The sequence below is a fragment of the Fundulus heteroclitus genome, chromosome 20 (assembly GCF_011125445.2).
Source record: "Fundulus heteroclitus isolate FHET01 chromosome 20, MU-UCD_Fhet_4.1, whole genome shotgun sequence".
Lineage (NCBI taxonomy): Eukaryota > Metazoa > Chordata > Actinopteri > Cyprinodontiformes > Fundulidae > Fundulus > Fundulus heteroclitus.
In genome coordinates, this window is record NC_046380.1 from 6,173,980 (window position 1) to 6,196,737 (window position 22,758).

A 22,758-nucleotide genomic window follows, 5' to 3' on the forward strand; every position below is an offset into this window, starting at 1 on the left:
GCGCACCTCTTTTCATTTCAAGTAAAGTCCGACTCATTTTTAAATCTGGCACCTGAAACAAGTCAAGCAGCCATTAGGCTATTGTAATGTGACCTTTGCATAAGCTGCTGCTTAAACTGTTTATTATATTCCTTCTTTTTGTTCCTGTCGTAGTTTTCAGTTCTCCACTCCTTACTTATTGTTGGAATACTGCACACAAAAGATTGTATCAAAATATGTGGCTTGATTGGGATTTGCGCCTCGTGACCCATTGCATGGTGTTTAAAAAAGGAAAAGAAAGTAAAACATTTCTACATTCACCATAAAACTGTAAAAGCACAACTTTTACATATATGAGCATATATGATTATTTCCCTAAGAAATAAGAATAAGACATTCAGCATAAGATGTTATGATGTCACATCAAATGTGGATTCTGTCATGTTTTTAGAAACCACATTAATTTCAAACTACTTTCATGACCAGATTTCCATCTGCATACTTAGCGTTTATAATTTTTTTCAATTTATTTGTTTATCCTAACAATTTATTGCTGCAAAACTGCCTTAGAGCTCAGCGTTTGTAGGTCCAAACTTTAAACACTCTGAAACATTTAGAAAATCAAACAGGAAGTGGTTATGATTTGGGCATTCAAAATATTTCTGAATCAATTTTAAAGAACTGAACTTTCCACTATGTCAAGGTTATACTCCTAATATACCTGCAGACATAAATTCCTAAAATATAAAAGGCTTGAAAGAAGGAAAGTTGAGGTATGTTGCATGACAGGATCTGCCAGCATCCGTATTAGCTGCAGTCAGTTCTAAAGCGATCTACAAGGAATGGACGATATATCAGCATTTCTGTCATTACCAGCCGATGTAGTCACTGTCTCAAATATTAATATCGGTCCGATAAGTAAAACTTGTCCAATATTAATTATGGAATTTATTTCCATCTGGTTGCCAATTGTAGAAAATGGGGGAAAATGTAACATTTTCAATACATTGGATTGTCATCAAACAGTTAAATCTTAGGTTTGAAAGTCACAAGAGCAGATTTTGAGCACATTTCCAGAAGTAAACCGTCTGGTTTTATTTAAACCAGATCTTTCAAATAGTATGTTTTATATTTATGTTTCGTTTCTATTTTCATACATATGTTCAGTCGCTATGACACATTAAAACCGTTTTGTCTCTGTTTCAGTGCATATGCATACTTAAAAATGCAAATGCAGGCCTTTAATCTAACATGTAAAACAGCATTTTTGGCCCTACCCAGTATCTTTATACAGCCATAAAAATAAATGTACAGTATTTAACAGAAGACTGACTCAAGCTGCTTTTACACACAAAAAAACATAGAAACGCACAATCTCATGTGCCAGAATCAATTTTCTGCTTGACTAAGCGATATGTTTAGGTGTCTATTTTTTTCTGTCTGATTGCATTTGTTGTGTGTGTGTGCATGTAGGTCAGATCACTGTCTGAAAGTAAAAGCTGTTGTCTGGCCTTCCTAAGCCCTTAATGGACTCAAAAACGGGACTGTTCACTTGTCCCTACTGGGAGATTTTGAACATGTGAGTGACCTGAGCGTGTTGGAGGAGTGCTTCTAAAATAGTTCAGCTTCCATATGGCGGCCTTTGAGACTTGGGGTTTGGTTGCTCCACAGATGCTCGCAAAGGACGTTATTGTCAAATTTCCTTGCACTCAAACTGTATCAAACAAAAAAAAATAATCAAAAAGGTATTTATAATCACACATATATTAAAATGCCTCTCAGTCCAGTAGTGTGTGGAAAGGAAAAGTGCATTGTGAAGAATGCATGAAGCAGAAGCACACACTAGAGCACAGTCATGCACATTTTGTCCTTGTTATGTTTGAAAGGCTTTCCGCCCAGGCCAGTGCCGCAGCGGGGAGCGCCCACAATCTGTCTTTTCTCCTCTAACAAAAGGCTGAGTGGATTTTCTTTCAGTGTGACCCAATAGAACAATAAACCCAAACTGTGTTACTTTGTCTCCCTTCCATTTTTTTTTTTTTTTTTTTTGTAATTTCTGTCTTTAAGTAATGTGAGTTTTGCTCCCTTTTTTTTTCTGCTTACTGGTGTTTGGTTTTCGGCAAAGAGTGGAAGCACAAGCAGATTACCTCTATCCAAGCTGGAAACTCTGAAGTTCACAAATATCCCAGAAGTTGCCTAACTTCTCTGAACAATTAATATTTTACCTTGGAATGTGTGTGTGTGTGTATATATATATATATATATATATATATATATATATATATATATATATATATATATATATATATATATATATATATATATATATATATATATATATATATATATCTATATATTATGTGTGTATATATATGTGTTGTGTATATATATTTTTTTATTTCAGACACACAAGTCGATAATAAAGACAGTATATGTCCATATAACATACATTAAAACAGTCTGAAAAAGGGTGTATTGGCAGAAGCCTATAAGCCTATAATGCAGAGTTTAAGCCCCATCGCTGGTGCCTCTATTACTAAAGATCGGTGTATCTTCATTCATATTCATGTTATCGTTTCAATGTGTCGGCGTACGAGCTTTGGGCCTCCAACCACATGTGCGTGCATATTACTGTGTGTTCATTCTGCATTTCATGGCCGTTTCCGTGCGCGCACACACGAGCCCATGCTTGTCTACACGTGTCTCTGCAGGCCCTGGCGGAGGGACAGACAGCGCCATGGGAGACGGCCAAGAAGGACGAGAATCGCAACAAGAACCGCTACGGCAACATCATCGCATGTGAGTACTGCGCTGACTTTGATGAGGACGTGTGCAGTGACTTCTCCTGACTCCTATAATGTGTTTTTTACACGTTTTTTTTTTTTTTTTTACACGTCCTTAAGGTTCAATTGTGTCACCAACCAGGTGGTTTTGGATCAATATGGTTTCTGTATGCCAACGCTCAGTTTTCTTAACTGTTCATGCAATTTATTGGCATTATCGATTTTGAAAAGACTTACTTGGAATATTTTTACAACTGGCTAAATTAACACACCAAATATACCTCTATGAGCTGTTTTGGATGGTTTTTTTTCTCTGCATGTAATAATTCTGATGAAATTTAGGAAAGAAACCTGTACTTGATTTCTGTTCCAAAAACATCCAAGTGTAGATCATAGACCAAACAGCAGAAATTTCGACCAAACGGAACGTTAAAGTTACAGGGATTATTTCCAGAAATCCGTTGTCCTGGGCTCACTCTAAAAAGAGGAGGTCTGATTAGCAGGATGGTACTTTTTAATTTTCCAGAAACTTTTTTTAAGGAGTTATGTGGAGGGAGACTGCGAAGCATGTCAAACTTTTTAATTATGTCCAACATTAATTTAATCATATCAGTTTAAAATAGTTGAAAGAGGGAGTGAATTATGCATATAAGTATTATTTCAGAGATTTTAAATTATGTTCTGAAAAACAAATAAAAACACCTCCACCTTGGGGTTACGGTTGCTGTGTGTGCGTGGTGTAGGCTCCTATGGGACAAGTCTCTCAGGCATTGTTTATTGAATACCTATGAATGTCAGAAAGTGACTTTAAAGAGATTAAACTGTAGTTTCAACGTGTAAACACTGGGATTTACTCTGATTTACAGCAGCTGTCTCTCCTCTACTCCTTTTCCACCTTAGTAGCGATAGACGGCCGAAGTCCACATCAGCAGAACCCTTTGAAAATCTGCCTTACACCTTCCCGTTGACTTTGTTGTGAGTCTGTATAGGTTAAAAAAAGTACAGTTGCTGTGACAAAATCATAGGCTGCAGTTTTATTCCTCAAACACCAGCTATATTTTCGTGGTGAAAGACTTTCCCCCAACAGCAAGACAAAAGAGCTGCAGTGAGAGGAGATGCCTGTCAGAAACTTTACGGTGGGAATACAACTACGGCTCAAAAATCCTTATTTCAGAAAGTGAAACCAGGATTTTATAGAATTTTACTACACATAGTGACGCTTTTATTTGTAATGTAGATGATTATGGCTCACAGATTAAGAAAACTTAAAATTTCAGTGTCCCAGTAAATATGAATATAACAAAATATTGATAAAAAGAAGGTGTTTAATTGAAATGTCAGGCTTCTGAACGCTATGCTCATTTTCATGCACTCAATACTTAGTTGGGGCACTTTTTGCATGAATTACTGCGTCAATACGATGTGTCCTTCAGACGACTGTCAAGAAAAATCCATTAGGTATTTGCAGGAGCTTCAGAATGTTTGTTCTGAGGCTGGGGTCAGTGCATCAGCAGACACATGAGCTACAGATGTGTTGTTCCTTATGCCAATCCATTTTTAAACCAGAGAACGGACTGTTGCTCAGTGGTCCAAAGTCCTCCTTTCAGAAGAAAGTAATGTTTGCATTTCATTTGGATATCAATGTCCCACAATCTGGAGGAAGAATACAGAGACACAGTGTGAAGTTTCCACAGTCAGTGATGATTCCGAGTGCCGTGTCGTCTGCTGGTTCTGGTCCACAGGGTTTTCTGACGTCCATAGTCAACACAGCCATCTACCTGGACATGCTTCCTTCAGCTGACAAGCTTCATGGAGATGCTGACTCCATTCTCCAGCAGGACTTGGTACCGGCCCACACTGCCAAAGGTACCAAAGGCTGGTCCAATGACCATAGTGTTCTCGCGCTTGACTGGCCAGCAACCTTCGCATCACCATAATAATCCATGAGCAAGATGAGAAAAAACAGATGCCTGACATGTCTGCTTCAAATTTTCAGGCACTAAAATTGTTTTATTTTATTTTCCGTAAGCCATAATCATCAAAGCTACAAGAAATAAAGGCTTGAAATATCTTACTCTGTTTGATGAATCTATTGTAAGAAAATGAAAATGAAACTTTCTGAAATGAGAGACATTGGGAGAAATGAACCAACCTGCTCGGTCGTGGTGAAGCTGGAAATGAGTTGAAATGGAAGACCTTTGTTCCAAGCCCCACTCATATGGTCATGACATATGGTTCACAAATAATTTCAGATCCTACGTAAAAAAGTTGTTGAAGTTACCTTCCTCTAGATCAGGGGTTCCCAAACGACGTGAAGTCAGGAAGGAGATGGAGACATTTTCTGATTCTCGCTCGTTTTTTTCTCCTGGATCTGTTGCAGTTCTCTCCTCTGTTGCCTCTGATTCCTCTCTCTCCTGGTTCCTCTCCTCCTTCATCACTAACTTTGACCTTAGATATCTCACCTGCATGACAGTTTCCCCGATTTCAGCCAATTTAGCATATTTGCGAGAATGAATGAAGTAGAGGCCACAAGCTTGGTGCGCTTGTATAGCACAATTCTTAGAAGAAGATAACTTCCTCTATATTTCATCTTAAAACGAAGCGTAGAAGACTTCTTCTAAATAAATAGATTTTTGTGTGAATAAAGTTTTATTTACTTATTAAATTAGCAGTTTTTGAGTTTAAGTTTTACAAAGGAAATGTTTATTTACACGTCTTTATGGTGTGGGGAAAAACACTGTCAGACCGCCATTACATTTTTCTTCTCGCACGCACCACACTTTGGGAATCCCTGCTCTGGAGGATGGTTGTGATGAGCCTGAGGGATAGACGATGGAGCTCCATCACCTGGACCTTATGGAAAAGCCACTGCTGCTCTGCACTAGCGAAGGCTATCAGAATGAAACCTGATCTCATCCCAGCTAGAGCAGAAGGTTCGGATCTGGTACTAATTAAAGGAAATCTATATTTGGTCTTGCCTGGTAATGGCTTCGGGGATGTCTGGGTTTCCGTGCTGAATCGGTTGCCCAAATGATACATATCAGCAGAACCATTGTTGTTGTTACAGACTGTAGAACTGACTCAACATAGTCTGCAAAAGGAACATAACCTCTTAATTCAAGCAGAACCAATAAAAAAATGAATAAAGAAAGCAAAAATATCTTCTGTACACAGTAATTACCTAATTGCACCAGCGCCTGGTAATTTGCAGTACGTTTTTCTACTTGCATAGTCCTCCCTATTTGCTTGTCACTCAATTAGGAGGTTTTGGTTTCAGCCACTCTATAAATGTAGCGGCAAGATTCTGGGCAACAAAGTGACGCAAAACAATCTAAACTTCAACATTTCACGGAGAAAGCAGTATTAAACTGACAGAACCTGTCATAACTGTCCTTCAAATATTGTTGAGCGAGCGGGTCTTCCTATTATCCTACAACGAATACATGGACACATTTTTTTAATTCCATTTTGCTGGACGATTGAGTTACGAGACCAACCGATCTAGAATAACTTAAATATTTCATGTTTTGTGCCTGGAAGAGAGAATTGAAATTGTAAATTAGAGAAGCAGATTTTCTGGCTTTGCTGTCCACCTCCTGTTTTAATGCAGTTTTTAAAGACCGCAGAGGCTCGGATTTTAAACTTGTGCAAGTCTAATACGGGAAACCTTGTAAGAAATTGCTTTCAGTTTGCAGAAGGATTTTCTTTCAATCCTGCCTGATGATCAAAGGCTGCAGCTCCTATTTTATTCACAGAGACTTTTTTTTTCTTTCAAAATGAGCCTTCATTTTGGTGCAAAGACGGACTGCAGTAATGATATTCAGAGTGAGGGACTGCATGTAGGATTAGTGTGTCTGTGTGGTTGTTGGTTTGAATTAGCATGTGAATATAACGGTGTGTAATATATCAGACATTTGCCGTCATTTTGCGTGCCCCGGCGACATCCCTCTGATTGAATCTTCAGCCGCTGCGTGCTTGTTATTGTGCAGAAGGCTACCTCGTGTCTCTATTAGCCCGGAACAACAGCAGCAGATTGTTTGATTTGAGTTCCAAAAGGTTTTATGGTTTATACTTGTTTGCCCGTTTGATCCGAATGCACACATATGACCGGCATGATCCATACATGTCACATTTCGGGCCTTCATATTTCATGGTTTAATGCGTCTTGGTGTGCGTGGGCCCAAAACTGTGTGTATTTCATTATGAGGGTTTAGATGTCACGGCAAAGACACTGCACTAACCTGAAGGCTTTAATATGAAACTTAGCGCTGGAATGAAATAGCCTGTCAAAGACTTGATAGCCAACAGGAATTATGATAAATTTGCTATTAGTACAAATCCTTTAATTACAAGGGCCTAGTAATGGAAACTGTCCATCTTGCTTGCTGTGATTGTACAAAGGCTAATTTTCTTGAGAAAATGTTTTAAAAGGCCCTTGGGGAATCGACTTTGCTGCGTGTCTTTATTAGAACATGGAAATGCGGTGAGACAGCCAGATTGACTGTCTCCAGCTCAAACTCCGTGTGGGTAGAAGCTTTTTTTCCCCTCTTTTCAAGGCTGTTATCAACTCGCTCTCTGTTATTAAGCCATGAGAACTTGTTTAATGTATGGCTGTGTCAGAGGTGTCAACCTGTTTATTTATGACCCGTGATTTATGACCAGCCAATTTAACCCATCATGTTTATAGTTTAGCTGCTCCCTAGCTGGGATATAAAAGCGCGCATAAGCACTCTGTTACGCCGTGAAGTCCTTCAGATTCGCTGTAACATGATAGCTTTAAACATATCGATCACCTGAGAAACAAATTTGCTTTTTTTTTTATTTTATCGAAACAGCATCCATGTTTTCCTTTAAAAATGCATGATAAGACACATACTGACTGGGTAATGGTCTGTGTCTGACAGCATTAACTGTGACAGTTTGTCATGAATACATGCAGCGTTACAGCGTTATAGCGCCACTGCTTCGAAACCACAGTGGAAAGAAAGAGGCATCTGTTTAGCTCCAATTTACAGTCAAACACTGACTTCTGCCATACAGGCTCTGGTGCTTGATATCCAAGCCTCAGCATGAGAAAAGCTGCCATAGAACATGTCGTCATTTTCATGCTCCCTAACATCCAGCGTGTAGTCTAAGCCTCTGGATTTAACTGTGTTTCCTTAGTCATAAATGGTGCTGCTCTGTTAGCTCTTCATTCGACATGGACATACCTCCAAGGACCAGTACAGATCATGACATTTGTTTTATGGACCTCATGGTTGATGGTGGACCTGGAGTGGGAGGACGTTAGAGATAAATTTGAACAGTTTTCAGCTTGAACTGTCAGGATGACAGACGCAAAATCGACCCACAACTTAATGTATTAACTTATTTTGTGGATTAAAAAAACATACCGTCATGTATTAACTACGAAAAATTAACAACACATATATTGGTAGATATGTTTTGATCCGCCTGCACGGCTTTGATGGTTATGCAAAGGATTGGATGTGGAAGAATGCATCCAGAACAGGGAACACTGAGCATATGTGGTGGGATTAGAAGTGGAGGGATGGTGTCTCACAAAGTTGTAGTGAAACCTGACATTTATTGAAATTAGCATGTAAAGGTCACCAGACACGGAGGATGGCTTGTACGTGCGTTAGACAGCATTACCGGCATTTGACGGAGTTTGCCAAGCGTCATATTTTTGGGTTTCTATGAAAGCAAGTGTTAGGGTTGTGGAACTTCTTCTTCTTCTTCTTCTCTATGTGGGACATGGAGACGTCACAGTAGGCTGGTGCTGAAAGTAACAAATACATGCAGACACCTAAAAAATGCTTTGGACATTCTTGTCACCAAAGGAGGATTATTGTATTGTGTTGCCAAACACAAGTGAATCACCTGACATCTGCAGCTTTCATCCGGGCATTGGATTCTTTGCTTAGATAGACTTTCCATGTCCAAATTCACAAAGCTGCTAATAAATTAATGGCGTGTTCTGCAAAAATGGATGGATGGAATGATATGTGGAGGGAAATATAAGGGATGGGAGGACGTAACTTTTTTCAGTGGGTGTTAAAATATTGGGTCAGTGCTAATTTTAGTGAAGCTGAATTGCTTGGATTAGGAACCTCTGGTGCATCTTTGTCATAACTGGCATTATGATAAATTCTTGGTGTAGAGATTAGCAAGCAAGAAGGCGTCGCCTGCTTCTGAACATCAGCAGCATACAGTCATTTGTTAATTTGTGATTAAACATAACGCCTTTAAAAGCTGATCTACCGTTTGGCACCCAAACCTCTACTGATGACTTTTGTGGAAGTTTTATAAATACACGTTCTCTTCAGAATATTTAAAAGCATGTTCAGTTAGATTTAGGAAATCTGCCTGTTTCGGGACAAAAAGAAGAGAATCCTAGTCGTATCTGATATTGGATTAAATCTGATCTTGTTGCATCTAGAACTGGTTTGGTTGACATGTAGTCACAGCACCTCTAAGCCAAGCTAATGCTCCCTGAGCCTTAGCAGAAAACCGTAGAAGGACCTCAATGTTTGGCCTTGCTTTGTGAGAGTCTGAACACTCAGAATGTGACCCTCCCTTGTTTGGACCGATTCTTCTATCCTTATGAGGGTATTTCACATCCTGCCGTCTCTCTGCAACACTTCTCCCCTACGCTAATGCAAACCTCTCGCTCTCCCTCCCTCCGGCTCTCTCTGGAACAGTTTGGAAAGGGCTGATTTGAGTTGAAGTGTTAACACACTCTTCCTCCGGCCATCTGCCAAACACAAACGCTTGATGCCATGTTTGAGATCCCCTCAGCACACTGAATAAATGTTAATCTACCAGCCTTCTGTACTCCACTCTTTTCCAACCAACTCCTTTCTCTCACTCCTCAAATGTTGCTCTTCTTTTTCATCTCATTCCCATTTCTTTTCTCTGCTCCTTTCTCGTCTGCTTTTCTTTATCGCTTCTTTCTGCCATCGTTTCTTTGCCGGATAATGTAAGAATTTTAACGTAATTGCTGTGTTACCCTTATATTTCCTGCTTTCATTGGTGCCTTACTCCTTTTCTTTTCTCATCTATTCTTCTTTACGTTCACCTCTTTCTTCTTTCTGTCCATCTGTTCACGCTCACCAATTGCCTGCGACAGTTTATGGGTTGAGGCAAAGCGCACTGGTGTTTCCTCATCTCAGGCATCTGTCTGCCTTGATTTCCTCCTTCTGCTCCTCCTTCCCCTTCTTTTTCTTTTCTTGCTTCTCTCCCTGCTCTGCTCTCATTTCCTAGAACAGCCATTCCCATATGCTCATTTATAATTCAAAAGAGGCATTTCTTTGTAAAAAAAAAAAAAAAAAAAATTGCTCACTATTTACATATATGTAAAGAAGTTGGAACATGTGCTTGTTGGTTCCTGAGTGTTTTTAGCTTGAGTTTCAGTGTGAGTTCAAGAACGTGAAAAGACAAACATTTGGCTGGGAGTGGTTTGGGGGTTTTACTTTTACTAAGAACAGGGTTGTGAAGTAAAAAAAAACAGCTGAACAGGTGAGGCTGAAGGTCAAATATTTGTCTTGTCTTGCTAATTTTAGAATAGTTGCTGGGAGATGATCATCATAGCTGCTTTAAGTAGGAGATAATCAGGAGATTTTCAAGGTTGCCTGTATAATTCCACATGATTTCTAACTTTGTATTGAATTTTTTCCTACATGTGGCTAAAAGATGGACAGTAATACAAGTTGAAACAACATCTCAGATCTCTAAGCGTATTCTCTAGTCATACTGGCTCTCAGGCCCTCTTTAAATCGATAGCTGGTAATCCTGATAAGAAACACTTTTTTGTTATACTGGGTAAAATCGTCCTTCCATCCTGAAAGTAGTCAATACATTATGTATTCAGAAAAGGGATTTAAAGAAAATCTATCTCTGTGGGAGGCCTGTAAAAACTCTAACCAATCTCTGCCGCTCGGTCCGAAGGGCATGGATTTGTCAGAGTTTTGTTCCTGCTCTCACCCATAGATGTTATCTACTCACCGTCCCTCAAGTTCCGGGGGTATCGCCTTATCTATTGGTTCTCCCTCATGCCAGTCATTCTGACGCGCTCACGTAACGCCAGTGTCCGTGCTCGTTGCTTCTGATTTTCCGCTCGCTGGCCGCGCATGTGCACTTCTAGTGTTTATGTAGCCGGTTAGCTTAGCGGCTAGGTTAGCGGTTAGCTTAGCGGCTAGCCGTTCATTGTAGCTCTGCTTCTCTCACCGTAGACTTTGAACATGGCGGAGAGTCACAAGAAACAAACCACGTTCAAGTTTATGAGAAGAAGAGGAAGGCCTCAGTAGAAAGTAACAAGACCAGCGTGGATTTGGGAGATTTATTTCAAGCGATCCCCGTGAGGAGCGAAAGAGCAAGTTAAAACGTTCTTGCACAGTTATTCAAAAAGAGACTTGGGGAAACTTTAGGAAAAATCCCCATCTCTAGCTTTAAGTGTTAAATCAGAAAAGCCGAAGCTAGCCTAACATTGAGGATGCTGCTCTGTTATGCCTATTGAGTGTGTATGGAGATGAAGTACATTGCGAAGTAGAACACAATTCAACTCTCTAGAGCTGCTGCAAGTGAGGAATGGCATGTTCCTGCTCTAATCCATGTTTGATATAAATGGACAAAAATTCAGAAAAAATATGTTTAATCAGCTCATTGATTTTCTCATTTCTTTTATTAATATATATATATATATATATATTCAGCAAATGTTGCACATTAAGGCTCAGAAACATCAAGCATTCATTTTATTGAATAAAATACATTTCCACTTAGTGTGCAGTTTGTTTTAGCGTCTAAAAGTCAGTTGGAGGTGTTAGACTTTGATTTCCTTTTTCAAAGCTTCTGCCAAGAGCAATGTCCCCTCCCAGATATGGATATCCATCCTCTTTTGTATTCCAAACTAGTTCAGCCGCCGCTGTACTTTTTCTCCCTCCTGGAAGAGCTGAATGTATATTCTGAAAAGAAAATTCCTACACTTGAGGAAACTACTTGGATCAAACGTATTAGAGCTCAGGCTGTTTGAAAAGGAAACATACGTTGGCATATCTCTGTCAGGACAGCCACCTAGTCGGATGTTGTTGTCTAAATTATTTCCTTCGTGTCAGTTTGACCTTTTTTGCTTTCCATCCTCATCTACTTGTTATGTCCTCTATCCAGCGTCTGCAGGGGGAAAGGGACCCATTTGAGTTTGCCAAGAGGCTAAAGGTTTTGACACAGGAGGCCCGGAAGTACAAGTTAAAAATATCTTAATTTCATTCAACATTCCTGACTTTCCAGGAGCTCTGTGATGTTTATTTAACGTTCTGGTTGGAGGAATTGGGAAGAGATAACTGCTAAGAGTTTATTCTTCTTTTCTCTTACCCTGTTTGGTTTTCACTTTTAATGTCTTCTTGACTTGTTTTATTCATCCTTTCACATCTGTGCTTCTCTTTTCAGCCACTTTCCCCCCCGTTTTGTTGACCTCCAATTACGCCCTCTTGTTTTCCACTCTTCTGTCCCACAGAAACAAACTCCCTCCTCTTGCTGTTCACTGCTTTCCCAAACTGCTCTGGTCATTGACATGCATTAAAGAGTCAGTTTTTGCCAAGCAGTTCTGCTCGGCACGCACACAAGCTTCACGTGGTGTTGCACCTCGGCGCGTCGGCGCCATAATCAGATTCCGTTCTCGCATCTTGTTGCTTCTCATTACAGCCGAGGTTAAGTGAATCGCCGTTTGCTACAGGAATGAGAGCAGAGAAGGGATGCCTCCATAGCCGCGCGTTTGAACGTCTCTGCGAGCGAAACAAGAGACAAAGGGGTGTTTTTAAAAGGAGGAACCCGTGTGTAGATGCGTGTGCAAATTTTACATGCAGCTGTAGACAGTGTCTCTCCCTCCTCTTCTCTTATCCGTCCTGACTTCAATTCGCAGCACGTCTGCCGAGCTGCTCTGAAGTCCCGACGCCAACATCTCCTCTGAAGTGTTTGACCAAAGAACCACAACAAATATTAGCATCCTGAGCTGACACACACACACACACACACACACACACACACACACACACACACACACACACACACACACGGTTGGACAAATAAACACACACTCTGCACTCCATATAAACATGAGCTCCAGTGAAATTGAAAGTCCTATCTGTCATCCACATGCAACACCATTCAAAGACACTGTGGTTTCGTCACATAACCAGTATAGTTTTTTTTTCCAGTAACCAGTATAGTTAACAATAAGTTGTTCTCACTGGTTCCACCTGCAAACATACAGTAAAAAAAAAAACTAATGTTGACGTCAATAACCATTAGCAGTTATTAATAAACACTGATGCAGAAGACCTGAACAGCTTTAAGTAAATCGAGTGGGATCTTTTACAGTGTCCCATTTTCATGCCAATAATAACCATGGGAATTAATATGCTGCTTAATAACAGCCTTTGCTTATCCCAGAGGATTTCTACTTGATTTTCTAACTTTGCTCCAGGGGATTTGTCAGTGAGACCGCCCACTAATGACGGACATTATGCCCTGGCGTGCAGTAGGCGTTAGTTTATCCCAAAGCTGTTGCATGGAGATAAAGTAGCCTGCTTCGTCTAGCACCAAATTGGAAATACCCTGTTTTTCTTTTCTTTTTTTTTGTATTCGGTTGTCTCGGGGAATGAATTTGTGGCAATACAACAATAATATTTACTAGTTTTATCCATGGGAACAGCAGTCACACTTAGACAATTTAATACTACTTAAACTATTTCTTATATATTAAGTTCTTTCTTCGTAACTTAATACATGTCTTTTCAGCTTATGTGGTTGCTTAAACTGACGAGTTTGTATGGACAGCTTTATGCTTTTAAGGAAACTAGAAAGCACATATGAATATAAAAAAAATCATCAAACATCAAATATAATCTCAGTTGAGGCTTTAGGAACTTTAAATAGTTCCACATTATCCACCTTATGTGTTGCATGTAGTACTACATGCAACACATAAGGTGGATACTTAACACCTGACATTTATTCATCTGGTTATTCATGTTTTCTGACGTCAAAGTTTTCCATTGGAATTTGGCTTTTATTACGCTGTGACTAAGAAGTCCATGACCAACCAGCAAAATGTATCTGGAGCTGTCATGTCATCAGGTTCTGCATGCATTGGATTATACTGGAGTCCCATCCCAAAGGGGCATTTAAACACTGTAGCAATAGGCCTAAATTTACATTGTTTGGCTTTAAATGATATAAGACGGGATTTTGTATGATGACTTTCTGCTTAAATGGACTTCACCTTTTAACTCTCAGTCCATTTTATTTTTTTTTCCAGTTAATTTATTCTTCTAAACATGATTGCATGCCAGGAAATAGTAATTGTAAAATGAGACTGATTTCCCTCTCCAGATGATGAGGATGATGATGATGAAATGATTTCTGTTGCAGCTCCCTGTGGGGGCGATGCGCGCAGATAATGGTGATAATTACTTGGGTTTTAGCACCAGCGGTGATATCATTGATACTCTCCATCATGATTGCTGTTGATCGTTGAGGCAGCTGGTGGTAACGGTGAGTAAAAGGATCCAAGAAGAATTTTGACTCCGAATGCCTTGAAATGATCCATGAGAACGCATTCTGGTTCAGTTTCAGAGAGCGTAGGATTACCAGTGGTTGAAGGTCATTAAAGGGCAAGGAGCCGAACGGTCATTTATTGTAAAGATGAGCTGTTATAACTGACAGCGTGGGATGAGTAACTGATGATGAACGAGTCTATATTAATAAGATGCAATGCTCTAAGAACAATTATACCCCCCCCCCAACACACACACACACAACGTGGTGCGATTTTAACTCTTGAGCCTCACTTCATATTTAATTTGTCCGACCAGCTTCTCAGTGACTGTTCTAAAAATGAACAACAGCTTAATCAGGTTGCTCCTGTGATAATTTCATGCATATCTGCGTTTTAATCAGGAGGACGAGACTCAGGAACAAGTCAAGCTTGGTTCATCTCATTAATTCACTTAAACTCAATGAGTCACTGTCTGTTTTATAGAACTGCAGAGATCCAGACGAGCTTCTTCTCAAACATGTTTGTGTAAACTTTCAAGCATTTTCTGTTGTATCCTCCAGTGAAGGACCCCACCCCCACCCAATCCAAACCAAATGGGTCAAAAAATTTAACTTTCGTTGTTCTCACTTAATGCAGTGAAGCCGTTCCTCTGACGATTACCCAGAATCCCTTGCTACTCACACTACAGACTGCAGGTACAGACCAAACAGCAGATGGTGCTGTTGTCCCCTTTAGCAGGGTTTATCTGCAATGCCCCCCACATGTTTTATTAACTGTGCTACATCTGCGCTGTAACTTGTAGACAAAAAAGAAAAGGCACAAGTAATCCCCGGGTTGGAAATTATGCTCAAAGAAGCACTTTGACTGGATGCCCTGGCCACATGAATGAGGGAGCTCATCGCCTTATATGTAAGGCAGAGCTCAGCCACCTTACATATGAGGCTCATTTCAGCTTCTTGTATCCAGAATCTCATTCATTCAGTCATAATCTACATCTTATGACAATAGACGAAGATTGGACTGTAGACGTTTCTGCTAAATTTTACTACAGGGACAATATCCATCTGTTGACCATACACATGCGTCACCCTGCTATCAGTTAAGACAAAGTGACTGAGATACTCAAAATCCAACTCCTAAGCATGGAGTCATCTCCAACCATAAGGGAGGAGTCTACCGTTTTCCCATCTACCTCAGACTTAGAGTACCTGATTATCAACCCACAATACTCTGTGAACCAGTATGCCTAAATTCATGACATAATAGCATCTGCAAAAAAGCACCAATGAGACCCTAAGGTTTCCCAACCACACACCATGATCAAACCATGAAACGTTGTCTATGGCATTGTCCGACCCAGACTGAAAACAAGCTGGACTTACAGACAATCTGGTTTGGTTTCTGTGATAATATTCCAAATAATACTCTATTCACCAAAGTTAATCTAAGTTACAGAATCAGATGCATTATGACTTTCAACGTATCATTAGATTGACTGAGGAATAGTGCTGATACAATCACTTTATTGCAGGCATGTCCAAAGTGCCATTTGTGGCCCCTGTACTGATTTTGGGTGACATTTTCTTTAACTTCACAGTAAAATCTATCCAATGATATTTAATAACTCAAATGCAGACTTTGGTGCATTAAAGTCTGCTTTGAATTCAGTTATTAAAACTGGCTAATTGCAGCGAGTGTTTTCAAAGAACAACTGACCCAAATACGGTTCTGATATTGCTAGAACAAAAAACTTTCAGTTTATTATTGTTAACATAATTTGCAAACTGGGTGAATACAACAAATGAGCAAAACCCTTTTATTATTTTGGATATAGAATAATTTACACATTAATTTCCTACAAAAAATCTGACTAGAGTATTTGTTTAAAATGAACAGACTTTGTACAGCAGGTAAAAAAGTAACATAATTTTTTGGTTTTAAAAAAATTGTGTTAATTTTTTTCACCCTCAAGTTCCTTTGACTTGACAATTTTGTCCAATGTACCGAAAATTTGGAAGCCCCTGTTCTGTTGCATTTGAAACATTTGCAGTACTCCTGATAAAATCATTGTTTGCCAAGCATTTAGTAGCTTCTATACAGTCAGTGCTGAAAAGGTATATAGTAAAGTCACACCTGAACTAATGTGCTCTTCTGGCATTTTCATTGGACCTTGTTGCTGTCGCTCACTTTTCTTTTTCTGTGTTTACTTTGCGGCACTGAAACTGCACTTCACTTTAGTGCCGCTCCGAATGGATCAACAGCTCTGCAGGGCGCCGTGTCAGTGCGACGAAGCTGCTGTTCTATCTGCACTTCTTCTCTCTGTCCTCATCCTCTTTTATCTTGCATGTCGCTTCCCTTTCCTCCCGGTAGCCTTCAAACAGCTGGAAACATCTCTCCGTGTGCGTTTGTGTGCATGCGTGCGTAAGCCGACATCATTCCTGGGTTGTTTGACACATCGGCTGCAGGCTGCGCTGGACTAAATAGGCTATTACACACCGAAATACCCGACACTCTCACACTTCCACTCTAATGCACATACATTATTGGCACACCAAAAAACAGCTGGAATACTTCAAAGAAAATGCAAACAAATCTGTCACACCCTGAAGAAGATCTTTAAGTGGGAACACGCTAGCACACCACAGTCTCTCACGCACTTCACTCAATCACAGATGCTATTAGGTTTTCTAATGCCTTGAGCCAAGCTGACAGCGGAGAGCGCGCTATGTGTGAGCTGGGCTCTGAAGGGAGTTAACTGATTAAGTATATCTGTGACAGACAAGATCCCTGCTTAGTGGCTACTGAAAAGGGAGGTGAGAAGAGCAAGAGGAGGAGAGATGGGAAGGAGAGGAAAGGACGTGAAAGGCCTTGTTCAGTCTGTTCATCTCGTCGTTGTGATCGCCTCTTAGTCGTCTCTGTTGAACACCAGCTCCATCTGTTTCTGGAGACGGTTAACGTCGGTGGAAAGTAGTGTTGAAATGTGTTCACAGGGGGGCAAAAACACATTTAAATGACTTAGCACAAGGTAGTGATTTATTAATTGGCTTCTGTGGAACTCATTCCAACCCAAGACCAGATTAACCACGTTTTGATTTTGATTTAGGCTCTTAAAACTAAAGTGCGTAATGATACATTCAGTCCACAAGACAAGGTGAGATTTCAACAGCATCATTAGGAAATGTGAAAATCTCCATTTGTGTTGTCTTCTAAAAGACAGTAGAGGAAACACAAACAATGGACAATGGTTCTGAGGCATGTTATGGTATGAATTAAGAGGGACTTGTCACTCTGGGTCCCTGAGCAAGACCCTTAACCCCAGATTGCTCCCCAGGCACCGCACAGTGGCAGCCCACTGCTACCCAAGGGGACGGGTTAAATGCAGAGAACAAATTTCATTGGAATGTTGCAATGACAATAGAGATTATTATTATTATTATTATTATTATTATTAAGAAACTTACATACAAGCTGATAATAAAAGAACAATTGGGAACATTTGGAAGACATATTTTCTAAATGATTATGCAGGCTAGTCCTGCCAGCTGCGATGTTTTGTTGGTTTTTGTGTTGAAACTAAAAAAAAAGAAGAAAAAACTGAATAGAAAGTGGACAGATCACAAAGTCTAATCATATTTGAGGGTTTTAAATCATTAAATTAAATACTAATAATTAATATCAGATTTGGCCAGTATAGATCATTTATATTTTGAACTATGAAAGGGACACTGCAAACTTCAGAGCTGAGTACACAAAATGCAAACCTCACAACCAATTTAAAAATGGCGGGGGCTTCTTCTATACATTTTTTGTATGAATTACTGCAGTTTGCATTATGAAAATACCAAGTGGGTCAGATTCTGTCTGGATAAAAAAAAACATGTTGGCATTATCTTACTTCTCAGTACACTCCTGGTTAAAACATAACTATGTGATTAGCTGAGAGGACATTCTACTGAAACCTGATCAGTTGTGGCTGTTGTTAATTTCTCTTGGCTGAAAACTGTAAAATGATTGGCTGCGGCATACTTCCTGTGGGTTTTTGTTGATTTATTCCTATCTACCAGTTTGGCTTTTGACTAAAATGCTGCCTACACCAACAAGAATATTCTACAAAATATCTATGGACTGTGTTTGTACCTTTAATCCAGATGTCAACTGTGTTGCTGAGGATCAACATAGAAAAGCAAAACCAAAAGGAAGGTTCTAAAAAGGCAGGGATCTCACAACTTATTTCTCCTACTTGATTAGATCAAGTGTTAGAACTCCAACAATAAAAGCACAATTCTTATCTTCCCCTTGCTGCCAGAAACGCCACGTTTTGTTTCATCTTCTTTAAATTGCATAACTACGATAAATAAATAGAAAGGAATCACGGGGAAGTACAGTTTGTGGATCGGTTAAACTTTATCTGAAATGTGTTGTGTTGCTTTATTTTTTTACAACTTTGAATCTTAACCCAATGGACTAGTGCATAAAATCCTCCTTCTCAAGCAGTAAAGCTCTGTTTTCTCTCGCCGGCATTTTTCAAGCGGCTACAAAGACAATGGTAAACAAAAGAGCCTGTAAGTCGACTTCTTTGCTTTATTGCCTTGCAGCTCAAAAGAGCATGAAATCTGCGGGAGTTTGATAAGGTTTTGTCCAGTATCGGTAATACAACAGCGACATTATCCAGCAGCCTTGACAAGAAAAACATCAAATGTTGCAGAAATAGCTGCCAAATCTTTTTTCCCAAACCACATAGGCCATGTATTACTTGTGTTGAGTGGAAGAGATGTTTGTTTGCTTAAGGATTTACTTTTTTGTATCCAGTCCTACTGACATGCTGGTTTTGAAAAATGTATAAAATGTCAAGAGCTCCTTTCAGACATTTTCTTATTCTTTGTGCTTTAGGAGTCCTTAAAAAGACAACATATACACTTGAAACCGATATATATTTAAATGTACATGGTCTATAAAGACCAAACCATTTTTAAAATTAAACTGCATACATATATAAGGTCTAAGAAGACACGTAGCCATATTTTCCCCCTATGTTGGATGTTGAATCAGAATAAACTTTTCCTGTTGTTGGTCTGTTAGGTTTACCAAAAGTATTCTGTACATCCTAATTGGTAATGAGAGAATTGTTTTCCCTTCTTTAAAGAAATGTGGATACAATTAGTATTTGTCTTTCTAAACCAAATGATTCAAATTTGTATCCATCCCCAAGCGTCTTACAACAGTTTGCTGGAATTTCGGCTCATTCCTCCCAACAGATCCGGTGTAACTGAGCCAGGTTGTGGGTCCTCTTGCACAAACACATATTTTTTTTTGCAGCTGTGGAGTCACAATTTTCCAATGGGCTGAGGCTTTGCCATGCACACTCCAGAACACTGATTTTAAGAACTTGTTCTCAAGCCTCTCTGTAACTCTGTTGACGGTCTACTTAGGGCCAAAGATCATTTGGAATTCCCATTTATGCCCAAGATTTATCTTCCTGGCTGACGTCTGTTCAATATTTCTACAAAATGTTCTTTTCTCATGATGCCATCTATTTTGTGAAGAGCTCCAGGGCTTCCTGCAGCACAATACCCACACAACATGATGCTGCTGCCCCAGACCTTCATGGTAGGGAATGTGTTCTCAGACTTGAGAGCTTCCCCTCTTTTTACTGCCAATGAAATGATTGTTTCAGTTTTAGACCACCGGACACGCCTGTCTTTGAGAATGTTTGCAGACTGGAATCTTGCCTTTCATGTTTCTTTTTGAGCAATGCCTTCTTCCTTCCTGAGTGGCCTTTCGTGTCATGCAGGGACAGGACTCACTCCCTTACCAGCTTCAGCCAGCCTCTTCACAGCCTTTTGCTTTTGTTCTGTTTTCTAAACACATTAAACTCTGACACAGAGCCAGTCTCCTGCCCCCACGCTGTTTAGATTTGCGTATAATTGAATAGATAAACGCGATTACTTTTGGCATGTGGCGATTGTTCATAAGGAAGAACCGGATTTGTAGAGATCCACATTTCAGATATATTTGCCTGCTCTTTTCGCAGCTTTATTTTGGGGTCTTTTTAATGTTATCGGACGGGGAAGTGGCTTTAAGGTCTTGCCTAAAATATCTACCTACAACTGTGCCTTACATTTAAGTCAAATATTGAGGTAATTTAACCTTAATTAAGCTTAAAATAGCTCATCATCATCATCATCCCAAATTCAATGAAACAGAATGAAGTAATACAAAAAGATTATTATATTCCGTCTGTTTCTGTTTTCTCTGGAATAAAAACAGAGTAACTATTACTATCCTACCTGATGTAAAACAGGAAACATTAAGTTTGATATATTGTTGGTCTCTGAGGGGAAAAACAAGTTTGTTCTCTTTTTTTATATGTTGCAAATGGTGCAAATATATCAATTCAGCTGCATGTATTTATTTATTTTTTCTTTACATTTTGTTTCTATTATACGCATTTCTATGGCCTTTGATCTTGAAAAGCAACCTGAAACAGCTGCTTGTTTTCGCTGCGGACACCAGCAGTCATTAGACTCTAGTTGCTCCCTCTCATCTGTGTTCAGCGGCGCTCTGCAGGCTCTTACTCGACTACAATGTGATGTGATGTCTCCAAATTGCAGCTTTCTGCTTGCATTCCACTGTCTCTGCGAGTCTGCCCGTGATAAAAAAGCTATTTTATTTGGCCTATTCTGGACCTCTCGAGTTAACAAGTTCTCCCCTACAAAAACTTTCTTACAGGGGCTGGCAGGGTAATGACAAGGATTCCAGAGAAGACGGAGGCAAACAAAAAGAAGAGCGCAGAGAGGGCAGGAGAGGAAAGGGAGGAGTTGCGAGGTTATAAAGAGAGGGAGACTCTGCCAAGGAGTGGAGCTCATTAATGAGTAATGGGTGTGTGACTCTTTGCCCTTGGACACCTCGGCTTCTGATGACTTTGTTGTTGCTCCAGTCCAGTGCCACAGATGCCAGCTGGAGACTGTGTGCAGTGTGTGCCGGTATCTGGTTCCAGAATTGGATCAGGGTGATGGGTGAACACATGAAGGACTGAACCACAGATCTTTGTTTTAAAGCTCTCCCCCTGTTCCTGAAGATGCTGTGTCAGCGATATGCTCAGGATGGGTGTGGATGCCATATTACTGTGGCGATTCTAAACATGCTGTTCAATCTTTCCCTTTCAAGGCGGAAGTATTCCTACAGCGAAATGCTATGAATGTTTACAAAAAGAATTGTCTACAAGTTAGATTTTTTTTTCTTCCGGGTTTTCGTAAATCCACCCAGGGACTTAATTATGCACACCGGTTCAACTATATACTCACAACCCGACTTATATTTGGGTTAACGTTCTCTTGCAGGAAAAAAAAAACAACAATGCTTCATGCCATGAGCAACATTCAGAATCAGAATCAAGTTTAATCGCCAAGTAGGTTTGCACTTACAAGGAATTTGACTTGGTATTGATGGTGCAGACAAAAAATAAGAATACAGTAAAATAAGAAGTAAAAAGGATATATACACGGAAGCTGTATACACTCAGCAGACTGTGCCTCAATGTAACGCAGAAGCTTGTAAGTCCTGAATGTCCTGAATTCTGGCATAATTCTAAACAAATGTGTGGCACTCAGTTCACAAACGGCTGAGTTTTTAGAAATTGATTGGTTAGGTGACAGAGGTCCAGGTTTTTAGTTTTCAATATGGCTGAGGTCAGGGACACTCCAAAAGCTTAATGTTACCCTGCATTATCCTGTTTTTTATATGTGTTTGGGATGTTTTCATAGAAAACAGAATGGTTTAAATGCATCCATAAAGGTATTCACACTGTAAGTAAACCTTTCACACACAGCTGTGCTGCAGGTTTGGATTAAAGTTTGATCGTTGGCGAGTGTCAGACTTTCACACCACTGTTGCACAGCACTGCTCGCTGCTGCTGGCTTTTGATGGAGGATTTTTAGACCTGGGTTACACTGTTATAGATATATTTGATTTAATACATTTCTTTTGTCTTCAGTTTAAAAAAACACACACCTGAATGTACTATTGAAGCTCTCTGGTATTCCAGTCAAACCACTCTGCTATAGTATGGAAAAATCTCAATAATCTCTTCACATTCTCTCTTGGTGATAAACTTTCTGTTTTGACACAATCAGTTCTTCTCAGCAAAATCTCCCGTGGACAGGATATGCAAAACAGAAAATCTATGTTACGAAAAAATGACTTAATGTTAGCAGTTAATATTTAAAACTGGTTCTGAAGCTCTGAACCAAACTTGGACATAAATTACAGTCTGTAAAATCTGAAGCCCAGCTTAAACACATTCCAGCCGTAGAATGGAAACCAAATGACTGAGACAATATTTAAATGGTGCAATGAGCAGAGTGCAAAGGTTACAGGATTAAATTGTTCTTACTGTTATTGTTATTATGTGCAGGGGTGCATACACGCAAACTTGTCCACTGT

The 22,758-nt window shown here is 39.7% G+C and overlaps 1 protein-coding gene across 1 annotated transcript in view; it reads left to right on the forward strand.

Moving 5' to 3' along the window:
• The window catches only part of ptprt (protein tyrosine phosphatase receptor type T), a gene marked incomplete in the record, with an annotated part of 394,538 nt that overhangs the window by 322,669 nt on the left and 49,111 nt on the right, over nucleotides 1-22,758 (forward strand). Inside the window, 1 exon segment of the mRNA XM_036124734.1 lies at nucleotides 2,688-2,775. Within this exon segment, the coding sequence (XP_035980627.1) occupies nucleotides 2,688-2,775 (88 nt within the window).